The 12552-nt window shown below is 32.9% G+C and overlaps 1 protein-coding gene across 1 annotated transcript in view; it reads left to right on the top strand.

Moving 5' to 3' along the window:
- LOC132753429 (E3 ubiquitin-protein ligase MARCHF6-like) overlaps positions 1 to 9661 on the top strand; it is a 39421-nt gene extending 29760 nt beyond the window's left edge. The window contains exons 19-23 of the mRNA XM_060743901.1: positions 943 to 1077; positions 1876 to 1965; positions 2503 to 2635; positions 4886 to 5021; positions 5872 to 9661. Coding sequence (XP_060599884.1) covers positions 943 to 1077; positions 1876 to 1965; positions 2503 to 2635; positions 4886 to 5021; positions 5872 to 5959 — 582 coding nt within the window. The 3' untranslated portion in view covers positions 5960 to 9661. The remainder of the gene's footprint in view (positions 1 to 942; positions 1078 to 1875; positions 1966 to 2502; positions 2636 to 4885; positions 5022 to 5871) is intronic.
- The last annotated feature ends 2891 nt before the right edge of the window (positions 9662 to 12552 follow it).

Raw genomic sequence — 12552 nt, 5'->3', positions numbered from 1 at the left:
GTAAGTATAAGTATTTAAGTAGTGCACAAAGATGTGAAGAGATTTAATCTATATTTAATTGGTAATGAAAATATGATATTTCTTTAAAGGAACTCCACTGAGGTGTAATAGCTTAAAGATCATAAAATTTGAAATTCTTTCATAAATCAAATGGGTACTTAGAATGGAAAACTATGTTATAGATGTTATGTAAATATATATACCTGGTATTAAATTGAAAATTGACTTTTTGATGTCATATTTGTGCAATAACAGCTGCCGAAGCATGGGAATGCTTTTATATTGTAAGACTGTTTTGGTTTTACTTAGTCAAAGGGCTTTGCAGATGATAATGTATGAAAGAAGGTGCATAAGTGCTATTCTTGCATAAAAGTATATGTCTCATTCAATTATCCCGCATTTCCTTTAATGTAATAAGAAGTCAGTTTTGTCATGCTTTTCACATGCTGGTGCAATGTCATGTGCCAGCTATATTATGATAATGAAACTTCTGGGGCTGTCATTGCAGTAAGCTATTTTACATAATACCCTGAGACACGCATATTAAGAAATGTACTGCCTCCGTGGTCGAGGGGTTACCGTTAGAGTCAATGACTTCTAATCTAGTTACCTCTCTGGCGTGGGTTTGATCCCTGGGAGATGCTTTGGTAGTTTAGCACGGAGGAAGGTAGTCTAGTACTGGTGTAACTTTCCAGGAACGATGGTTAAGAAACTACCCGCCTATATGACTGAAATACTGTTGGGAAAAGGGGTAAAATGAAACAAACAAACGAATAAGAAATGTACAACATTAACACATGCTCTTGTGATTTTCTCCATTAATGCCTGTTTCAATTTCTTAATCTATAGCTGCATCCATAGCATTTATACAAAAGTTTGAGATACTTACATTGATACACAGACATTTTATGTTTTATGATAATTACTCTGGTTATATTACAGGCATTAAAGTCACTATTTGTAGCTGTAATTTTGATGGGAGTTGTGCCATTGTTACTGGGTCTGTTGTTTGAGCTTGTAGTGGTAGCACCATTGAGGGTGTCACTGGATCAGACCCCAGTCTTCTTCCCCTGGCAGGTATGTATCTTTACAGTAACATCTTATTTCAAGTCTACGAAACATTCAGTTTTGTCTGTGAATATGAAAGTGTAGAACTTTGCACTTTCAGTGTTGAAAATGTGTAAGTGGCTAATAGCTTGGTCAGTAGAGCTGCAGAATGTTATTCCAAGAGTCCCGGGTCAGGCTGCACATTTTTCTCGACCTTTGCCATTAAGTTATCATAGACTTTCCTTTCGAGTAACACTTGCAAAAATAGCTGACCTATGCTACTAGGTAGTAGTCAGGTTAGCTTGCACTGTCTTGTGACTTTATCAAGCTCTGTATGTTTGTTATCAAAATCCCTGAGAACTGAAAATGGACAGGTCCGGATTCTTAGCTGTACATGTCCACTTCACAAAATCTGCCAGATATGAATATAGGCACTTCATTGCAAATTAGTTCTTAGTTTTTTAAATGAATTTCCGAAGCACCAATGTGAATTTAAAAATGATAGTTGATGGTTTTATTAAAGAGTTGGCATGCTGTTGAGAAAATCAGTGGAGAATACTAAGGGGTATTCACCACAAATAAAGCTAATTGTGCTATACACTAAATACATGTATGTCCCTGTTAATATTTCTGTACAGCCAGTTAGTGGTTACACAAATTTATTACCTTTCATGAAATAAGTTCAAATAACAACACTTGTTACTTCAATTTCAGAATTATCGTGCACTGTTCATGTTCCTAAGAAGTACATGTATCAAATGAATGTAATGACTGTTTAAATAATACATGGATATGAATGTATATTATGTATATAAAATTCTGTTTCAGGACTGGGCATTAGGTGTTTTACATACTAAAATTATATGTGCTGTTACAATGATGGGTCCACAATGGTGGCTCAAGCGTGTCATTGAGCAGGTGAGACATTAATTCTTTACACATGTGTTTTGTGTAGTTGATTCGGTCAACGTGATAAGGCCATAAATTAATTTTTTTCCATGCTTTCTCCCTATATTTTGTTCTTATCACTGAAGTGAAGGCAACAATATAAAGTATAAAAAGAAGTCATTGATGCTCTTGTCTATCAAATATTTTATTAAGTACGCTTTTTTGTGCACCTTAAGACAGAATTTTTATATTGAAATTGTGTGAAGGTCATTGTTTGACCGAAACTGGTCGATCTATAAGGTAATTTAAATTAACTCCTGTGTTTTGACATGTTGTTCTACTTTTCTTATTTACTTCTAAATGTTTTGTTAGTTTAAATATATTTGGATAAACTCTTGGAAAACAAGTACTTGCAACTTATATAAATAACTCTCAAGTCTGTTTCCTGGAACTAACTGGCGTTATATGAGGAAATATGGTTGTCAAAGATTGATGCTAAATTACTGGTGTATAAACATATTTATACTATATTACAGGTATATAACACAGATTTATACTATATTACAGGTATATAACGATGGATTACGCAACATGAATCTCAAGTTTATTCTTTACAAGTTATGTTTTCCTGTCATTGGTGTGCTAGGCATGTCGTTATCTGTCCCATATGTTATAGCAAGAAGTCTTGTTCCAGCATTAGGTATGTATAGATCAATTGTACAGTGAAATCAGTAGAAAATAGCAGGATACATGGTTTAGTTAAAAATATTACCTGACGACAAATCTTGTGCTTGGGGTTTGATATCTGTTTGCTCTAAAAAAACAAAACTACACGGACAAATGTAATGGTCTTTTGTATAGGACTATAACAGCAAGGTCTGGTGTATTTTTGCTTTAAATCTGTAAACCCTACAGAACCATTAAATGACTTAAATGCCTTTAGAGTTACTAAAGAACCAGTGTTTTTTCCTCAAACATGGAATTTCAATCCTGTAATATCATCAGTAAAGATAGACTAGCAATCTTATATATGGGTTTATGATATAAAAATACCTGTTCAGAAATGCATCAGTATTTTCTAGCTCTGGTACATCCATCTTGCTGTACATCCGTAGACTGAATTGTGGGGGCATCTGTGTCCTATAGATATATGTCTAGTTGAAATTATAAGCTGTATGATTGAAAAATTGATGTTGTTTCAGGCAATACTTGAGTAAAGCTCAAAATAAAATTGATATGATTGCTGTTGTTCTACTAATGTAGTCAGTTGTATATCATACACACCTAGGGGTGTCAAACATTGATCAGTAACAGCATTATATATAATTTATTGTTATATTAGCCAATATTTTATAAATGCCCTGTTGAACTCATATAATGGACTGGCTGTGCTTTTATTTTGAATCTGTCCATTATTTGTAAGAGGGGTTTCTTTATTTGTTTGTTAGCTGTCTAGTATAAATATGGTAAGACTGTATGGATGCACAAGCTAGTCTGAGACTATACTAGTGGTATGGGCACAGTGGTTGTTACTAACTTTCAATATAGGGTTAACGCACGTTTTTCCGTGTTATAACGTCTGCAGAGTCCCGAGGAACGGTTGGTGCCCGAGCCCGGTAGGGCGAGGGCTCCAACAGTTCTGAGGGACTCTGCAGACTTTATAACACGAAATAAACATGCGTTGACGCTATTATAGCATAAAATTTTAAAACAGATTCATGATGTTTATTTAATACAAAACACAATACATTAAATCCTTGTGCTTGGACGGTATTTATCCAATTCTACATGTTTTAAGTATGCGTTTTATTTTTCCGGGGCCAACAACGAACCGAACGAAATTTTGAATTTTAATTGATATTATAAAGCTTGGCATTGGAGATACATTATTATCTCAAGGGAAAAAGCAACGTAACATTACTCTACCCAATACAAAACATGACCCTCAGAAATTCTTAGAATGATTTTAGATTGACGGTAGAAAAAAGATCAGTGACGTCATCAGAATCGGGTTTTTTTCAAGCACACAAGTTTATAAAAAAAATCAGACACTAAACATTATTCTCTCAAAGAAATACAAAGAGCATTTATCAACATAAGCATCAATAAAACAGCATGTTCTCATATTCATTTTGAGTTATCTTGTTTTGTAAGTTAATCGGAGAATTAAACTGAATGCCAGTAATTTGTTTACATTGACAACTGTCCGTTTCTTAGAAAGGGCGACAAGCAAGATTAGCAGCGATGTCTATACGCCGTATTTCCGGCATAGTTACTTGAATGCTGCTCGCCGTATTTAATGCGATTGAGGCCCTCGAATCAATAATTTCAATATAACAAGAGCGCACAACTCTTTGGCAAACAGGCCAAATCGTCATATTTTTTTGTTTGTTTACTGGGCCCTGTATGTATTGCGCATAGGTGAAACCGGGCTATAACAAGAGCGCGTGACTATGTTAACACATGGTTTTGGTCCCGTTATAACATGGGCAAAAGAGGGAAAAATAGCCGATTTTATGCTATAATGTGTAAAGGGACTCTACCGAGGTTTTCTGACATGACAGGACTAGAAATATTTTCCTAATAAATGTATACTATTTGATGAAGGTCTGGACCAATAACTTGTGCGCATACTTTCAGACCATTCCCTCACTACGTTTTTCAAGAATAATTATTTTAATTGTGCAAAATGACCCAGAAATAAAAAGTTTTTCTCTCAAATCGGGCTAAGAATTGCACAATCAATATTCAATCAATACTGAGTATTTTCTTTGCTATATTTTGCAGATTTCCCATTTAAAATGATTAACAGTGTATATATAAGAATTTCAAATTTTGTGATTTCAAGCTTTTTTGACTTCAGTGGAGTGCCTTTAACAATTATATTAACCTTCTGTAAAAATTATTGAATGACATTAAATTGCTGACATATTTGAGTGTATTTTTGCAGGTTTTGATTTTGATGTACAGAATTTTGTATTACGAAGAATTTACCCATTCCTGTTAGCGTGTGTTGTTATGGTGTTTGTGTGTGTATTCCAAGCTAGACAGTTTAAAAGGCTTTATGAACATATTAAAAATGACAAGTATGTATATAATATATATTTTTTTGTTAAATCTTTGTGGAGAGGCCAATTTAGAGGCCTTTGTAGCAAATTTGTTTATATTACTGAGGAGGTGTCCTTGGCCGAGTGGTTAAGGTCATTGACTTCAAACCACTTGCCCCTCACCGCTGTGGGTCCAAATCCCGACAGGGACTTTGGATTTTTTCATGTGAGGAAGCTATCCAGCTGGCTTACATAACTCAGTGGTTCTACTTGGGTGCCCATTTGGGTGCTGGAACGTTGTCATATGACCTGTACTGTGTCGGTGTGGCGTAAAACCCAATCAAACAAACATTTATATTACTGACTTTACATCGTCTGCCCTGATAAGTTACTGATTCGAATCCAGCCAGAGACAGAACATTTATGACATTTATGTCATATGATTATTTGGTTGATGGTTCTTCTGAGATACTTGCTTGTAGATGATGTAATGTATGCAGCACATCTAATGTCTCCCTCCAGTATAGGTGGAATGATGCCATATGACCATGACATTGTCATAATGAAATATTTTATTGATAGTTTTATAAATTATAACATAAAACCTTATTAAGAGGTCACTTATTATTTTTGATCATTTACTGCTAAAAGAATGAGTATGTGAACTTTATATTATTTGAAGAACTTATTTGTACATTAAATGTAATTGTATGTGATTTAAGATAAAAATGAAATGATATTTTCTATACCACTAACCAGTTGAAAAAGTCATTTTCATTGTCCTTGATTAGATTTTGTACCTATCTTCTGTATGCACGAAGTAGAGTAACTATTAAACAGACAAAGATGATTGATTTAAGTAACATACCTTTTGTTTGTCTATTTCCAGATATTTAGTTGGTCAAAGACTCGTAAATTATGATCCAAAGAGATTTGTTCGAAAATTAACCACAGAACAGACGGCGAAACAGACGTGAAACGTTTGACAGAGATTTGTGTGTGGATACATGATTACAATCAATAAGATAACAGTTATAATATGGTCTAGTCATACACCAAGTGCTATAACAGTACATGGAGTTACACATGAATAATACAATATTGAAAAAAATGAAAAATGAATAATATGTATTGTCAGAATGAATAATACATATGACAGATGAATAACATATACTGAGAGATGAATTATATATATACTGACGGATAAATGATACATGTTAAAAAAATGAGTAAGGAATATTGAAAAATGGTTTATACATATTGACAGATGAATAACACGCACTGACAGATGAATATTATATGTTTGAAAGTTTAATAAGACATGTAAGCAGATGAATAAGAAATATTCACAAATGATTACTACATGTTGACAGTTGAATAACACATATTGACAAATGAATAATTCTTATTGCCAGATGAATACTAGAAATTGGAACATTTTGTTTTTGAAATTTTAAGAAATAATAATTGCCATTCTTAAAGCAGCATGCCTCCAGGTTTATTTTAATTTTCTATGAAAATGTAAAAAATTCCTGAAAGATTGCATGTCATATATGCCGAAATGGCAGTTAATGAGTAGAGCTGAATGGAGATAAAATCAGTTGATTTTGTCACATTGTACAATGAAACTTGAAAAAAAGTCACTTTTATTGTGTATACATTTTATAAGCTAGTTCATTTCTCGTAAGTTGGATTTTTTTTCATTGAAAATTGATTTTCTTGTCTTGCAACGATTTTTAATTTTTTTTTATTTTGTAAAATAGAGACTGAAAATAGAAGTTTTTCCCATTTGACAAAGCTGTAGTAATTTGTTGTTGCCATGAAAGTAGGGGGAACAAAAATCAATGTCTGGGGGTGTGCAGCTTTTACTTTTACTATTTGATTGTACCCTGCCTTTAATTTGGAACAATCCATTGTTCAATAGACTTACTCTGGAATAAAGAATATGTTGGATTTTTACCAGCTCGTCTAGGGGTACAAACAAACTTTTACAGATTAAACATTAAGTGCAAGAGGTTGACTAATCTATTGTGAACGGTAGTGCTCCATGAAGCTATAACAGTAAAAGTTTTGTTTTGTACCAAGGGATAAGCTTGGAAAAACACACATTTGCCAAGTTTCAAATAACATCTATTAAGGGACTATAAGAGTATATAGTGCTTGAATTAAGCAGCCAGAAGTGTAGCCTAATTTGACAGCACAGGCTGGCCTTACTGTACTTTTGTAGCAGAGACTCAAACTTTGGTTAGTGCTCAAATGATTAAATGGCAAGATGATATTTTATACTGCTAACAGCTACATATGCTCTGTTTTCATCGTTTTTAATAGTGAATATTTGCTGTTTTGTCTTAATTGTACAATCTTTTGGTTTCATGGCTGAGTGGTTAAGGTTGCTAACTTCAAATCACTTGCTGCACACTGGTGTAGGTTCGAATCCTGTCGAGCAATTTTGGATTCGCCGATATAAGTTTGAATCCTGTCAAACAATTTTTGATCATCTCAAGTGAGTAAGCTATCTAACTAGCTTGTGGAAGGTTAATGGTTTAAATCCGAAGCCGGGTTGTGCCAGAAGTAGTGCATAGAGAGTCACTTTAGGTCTTCCTGCACCAGTAAAGCTGGAATGTCAACATATTACTATTACAGTCTTGGTGTGACTTTAAACTCAACAAGTTGAATACAACTTTGGCACAGTATAGCACAAATCTGATAGTTATGTGCTATGAAAAATTATTTTGCACATTATTTTTTTTCCAGTGCAATATAGGTTATCAGAATTTGATTAAAGTAGATTATTTATGTGTACATGTAGTTATTTATAAAGAATTTGTTGTTTTTAGGAAGCTCTATGCCTTTGTAAAAATTGGACATATGACATTAATATTTTAATTTGTTTACTTTGAAATATTTTATTTATTAAACATATATGGAAGTGACTAATATTCCTTTAACTCTAATCCTGCCAGTGGCATCTGATTCTACCAATGCAACCAGTGTGCCGGCTGAAAATTAAGTCTACATTATGCACTGGTCAGCGCATATTCTGAAATTGGTCAATGGTTTTGTCCAGATTTAAAGATGGACAGTTTTCAGGGTGGCAAGGGTTAAACTGGTGTCAAGTTTTTTCTCAATGTTTATTTAAATTTTTTGTACATATATATTATTTAATCAGAGTATGAAAGCAACAGTGCTGCTTTACCAGTACTGGTTGTAATATTTTTGAACAGAATCTGTCATAGTTGCACTGAAGTTTTTTTTTTTTAGTTTTTCTTTTTTCTTTTTTAGAAAATACCAATTCTTGTAAGGTAATAATAAGAGTTTTGAGGATAAATGTAATGTAAAAGCAATCGTAATTTTTTCAATTCAGTTATGGTATTTAAAATTTAAATGCCTCTCATGTACCCATTGTACATCTGGGTTCAGTGACGCAACACAGGGTATATTTATTTTGATGGACAATGTTCATAATTGGATCCGAACCAGGCACCTCATAATCCCAAACTACATTCTCCTAACACTGGACATCTGTACCACTAATGTATAATACTTGTAAAGTTATTTCTGTTCAGAGTACTGAATTTACAATGTAAAGCACTGCCTTTATGGATTGGAACCTTTAGTTAGGACCTATAAATGAATACAACAGAAAGAAAGAAAGACTGCCTTTTGTCCTGTATTTGTAGATTAATTTCAGATATTGTGCATGTTTTTGGGGGTTTTTGTTTTGGGTATTTTTTACTTTTCTGATAACTTTTTTTCCATTATGCATCATCAACTTTTCTTTTAAAAGACATTTTCTTTAAGTACAAGCCAATGATGACAAAGCAATACAGGAAAGATCGTTGTACAGTCTTTTACAATTTCATGTTTATTATTCAATTAATAGATGCTTGAAGAACATATATTTAAATTTTATTAAATAATGGGCTTCACATAGTTTTTACAAAGGTAACATATTAGAATCTAAAATTCATGTTTATGTTGTTATTTTTCCCCAATTAGATACAGAAAATAAATACAAGTACAGCTTTAATTTTTGTTGAATGTTCAATTTTGAAATACTGATTAGTTGTTATTATTATTGTAAATTGTTATTGTTTATGATAATTATTAGTTTATTCATATTGTATACATAGGGCGGAGTACTACATCTGCTGTCAATGTAATTTTGATTTTTTTACCCTTTCCTTTTGATTTTAAACACCTCTATACAAAGATAATGGGGCTATAGTACTCATTGAGATAAAACTTACATTAAGATTTAGTAGGCAAGTTAAACCAAAATGATTACTTAAGGTAAGTCTTTGTCACTGGTAAAGGGCAAGGCAAGTTTTTAAAAATTCAGACTAATACCTTCAGTGCAGCCTTACCATGCTCTATAATTTTGGCAGTCTACTTTAAAGATTTGCAATTAAATCCCCTAAAATGATAATGGACTGTTCAAAAATTAATAGGTGGACAAGTCCACCATAAGACAATCAGCAGGGTAAACTAAAGGTTAAGTAACTTATTAAATTATGCATTGATCTTCATTGGTATTATTCCCTTTCTTAAACTTTTCCCCTTTCTTTACAATTTCTGCACGGACCCTGTTTTACTATCATATAGAAAGTCATTCAGGCTGTCTGGTTCAAGGACATAACTCTAGCATTGATTTTCACTGAATTACTCCCCTTTGTGAATTAATTTAAAGAAGATACTGCATGGCTTGTATTTAACTGTCAAGGACTAAGAATAGTCTATTGTGCTGTTGTTTAAATTTATCATTCTAGAACTTGCAGCTTTAAAGTAGGATTTTCTTCTCTTTTTTTTCTTTTTTTTTGTATTTCATTTCTATAATTGAATATAATTGACTGTGATATAGGGGCTATTAAAGTTGAAAGTAATGAGTTTTCATTTATCAAGCTTTAAGGACAATATATCACTACATATATATATATATTTGAAAGGTGCTGTCTTAATGACTTTAGAATGTACTTGAAATGGTTGTAAAGAGTTCTCTTATTTAGCTAGAGTTAATATTTTGTTCGGGATCAAAGGATTTTATTATAAAGTTATATCTTACAAAATTTTTATTCAAACTTTGAATGGACTGTTCCAAAATCCAAAACCTTGGCATGTCTATTACCCAAATTCATCAGGTTTAGATTAACTTTTTAAGATGAATGCCAGGCAACTGCCATGTACAATGGGAATAAAGTAATTCTGATGTTGAATCAATGGTCAAATTATTACTACTATGTAAGGGTAAGGAATGAAAGCATGGAATTAAAAGTTGTTAGGAGTTGTTGAGAGGTAAATTTGCTGTGTTGAAAAAGATTTAATTTGTTTGAATGGAGAAAATGTAAAGTTCCAAAGTGACAGGGTGAGCTTTTGTGATCGCTTTTCGTCCGGCGTCCGTCTGTCCGTCCGTCGTTCGTAAACTTTTACTTTAAATGACATCTCCTCATAAACCACTGGGCCAATTTCATCCAAACTTCACAGGAATGTTCCTTTGGTGGTCACCTTTAAAAATTGTTCAAAGAATTTAATTCCATGCAGAACTCTGGTTGCCATGGCAACCGAAAGAAAAAACTTTAAATATCTTCTTTTAAAAACCCTAAGAGCTAGAGCTTAGATATTTGGCATGAAACATCTTCTAGTGAGTGTCTACCAAGTTTGTTCAAATAAAAGCCCTTGGGTCAAAATTTGCCCCGCCCCGGGGGTCAATGATTTTCCTTATATGTGTATAGCAAAAACTTAAAAAATCTCCTTTGAAAAAACCCAAATAGCTAGAGTTTAGATATTAAGCTTGAAACATCTTCTAGTGAGTGTCTACAAAGTTTATTCAAATAAAAGCCCTGGGGTCAAAACTGGCCCTGCCCCAGGGGTGTCATGTTTTTAACTATATGTGTATAGTAAAAACTTTAAAAAATCTTCTTTGAGCTAGAGCTTAGATGTTTAGCATGAAACATCATCTTATGGGTGTGTGTGGGGGGGGGGGCTATATACAGGTGAGCGACCTCAGGGCCATCATGGCCCTCTTGTTATTATTGAATAATTGGTGTAATCATGATCCCCCTGGTAGGAAAATATATTTTCCAGTTAAAAAAGTCCTCATTTCTACTCATTATGAAAATATAAGCCTGCATAATATTATACAAAATGCTGATGGATATATGTTGATTCAGTATGAACATATTGTGAAGAAATGTTTAACATTGTAATTATTATACATGTACAGTGCATAGTGGTTTTCAAACTTAAACACATCTTCAATTATCCTTCAAAGTCAAGAGCAGGAAAGAGCATCTTCTTTGTACAAAATAACATGTGTTTATATTTTTGTATTTGATCGATAAAATATTTATAAAAATCATTTCTTCTTTCCTATTAGTTGTTATAGTTAAAAAAACAATTGTAATGTAATGACAGATATATAGGATTCTTACACCTGGACAATTTTTTGATAATTTAGATAAATATACAATTAACACATTGTGCACAATTTTGAACATGTTTTCTAATTTAAATGCTCCCCGAAAATTGTTTGTTAGAGCATATGGTTGCCAGTTTGCCTCTCTTTCTGTTTCTGTAATAGTTACTTACCATTTTTCATTTCTTAACGGATGGTGTTCATGTATTGGTAACTTCCAAACCTCCAAAGGTCTACAGGGTGAAGGTCGTTGGTGCTAAAAATAGATTTTCCTATTTTTCCCGTCACACTGATGCCATCTTTATTGTTTTGTCAAAGAGGCCTTGGGAGACATACATAAGTGTTACCAATATTTTTGTTAATCAACAGAAATCTGAAAATGCTGATTTACTAATAAAATTATACAAAAAAGTATGTCTTGCATGAAAAGTGATGTAAAAATGATTCTGATGATAATTTTCTGTCGGATATATCATGTTTGTACTTGTATGAATATTAATAAACATTTGTATTATTTTTTTTATGGATGATCTAATATTCATAATTACATGTGCTGTTTATTGGTGTATTTTGTATAAATATAATGTCTCTACATGTGTTAATGAAAAAAAAAAGATTAACAACATAAAAACTGTGTCAGTGTTTTGAATTTTTAGTTCATAGGCAGTTATGGTTAGATATAAAAGTGTCTTTCAAATTTCTATTTGAAAGGCCCTGGATATAAATATAGGACAGATGGTTATTGGGATGACCAATGAGATGGTTATCTGTGCAGTGGGACAGATGATCTGTTATGTGCTTGGTGAGATATAATAATAGATGATTGGATGGTGACAGTTATCTGTCTGATGAGATATGTTAATGGTAAGGATGAGATAAGACTTAGATAGATGGTCAATTGTCTGTACAGTGTGATATAAGACCAAGATAGATGGTCAGTTGTCTGTACAGCGTGATATAAGACCAAGATAGATGGTCAGTTGTCTGTACAGTGTGATATAAGACCAAGATAGATGGTCAGTTGTCTGTACAGTGTAATATAAGACCAAGATAGATGGTCAGTTGTCTGTACAGTGTGATATAAGACCAAGATAGATGGTCAGTTGTCTGTACAGTGTGATATAAGACCAAGGTAGATGGTCAGTTGTCTGTACAGTG

The sequence above is a fragment of the Ruditapes philippinarum genome, unplaced genomic scaffold, assembly GCF_026571515.1.
Source record: "Ruditapes philippinarum isolate M1 unplaced genomic scaffold, ASM2657151v2 ctg1779_1_1_1_1, whole genome shotgun sequence".
NCBI classification, from domain to species: domain Eukaryota; kingdom Metazoa; phylum Mollusca; class Bivalvia; order Venerida; family Veneridae; genus Ruditapes; species Ruditapes philippinarum.
This window is presented reverse-complemented; position numbering and strand designations above follow the sequence as displayed.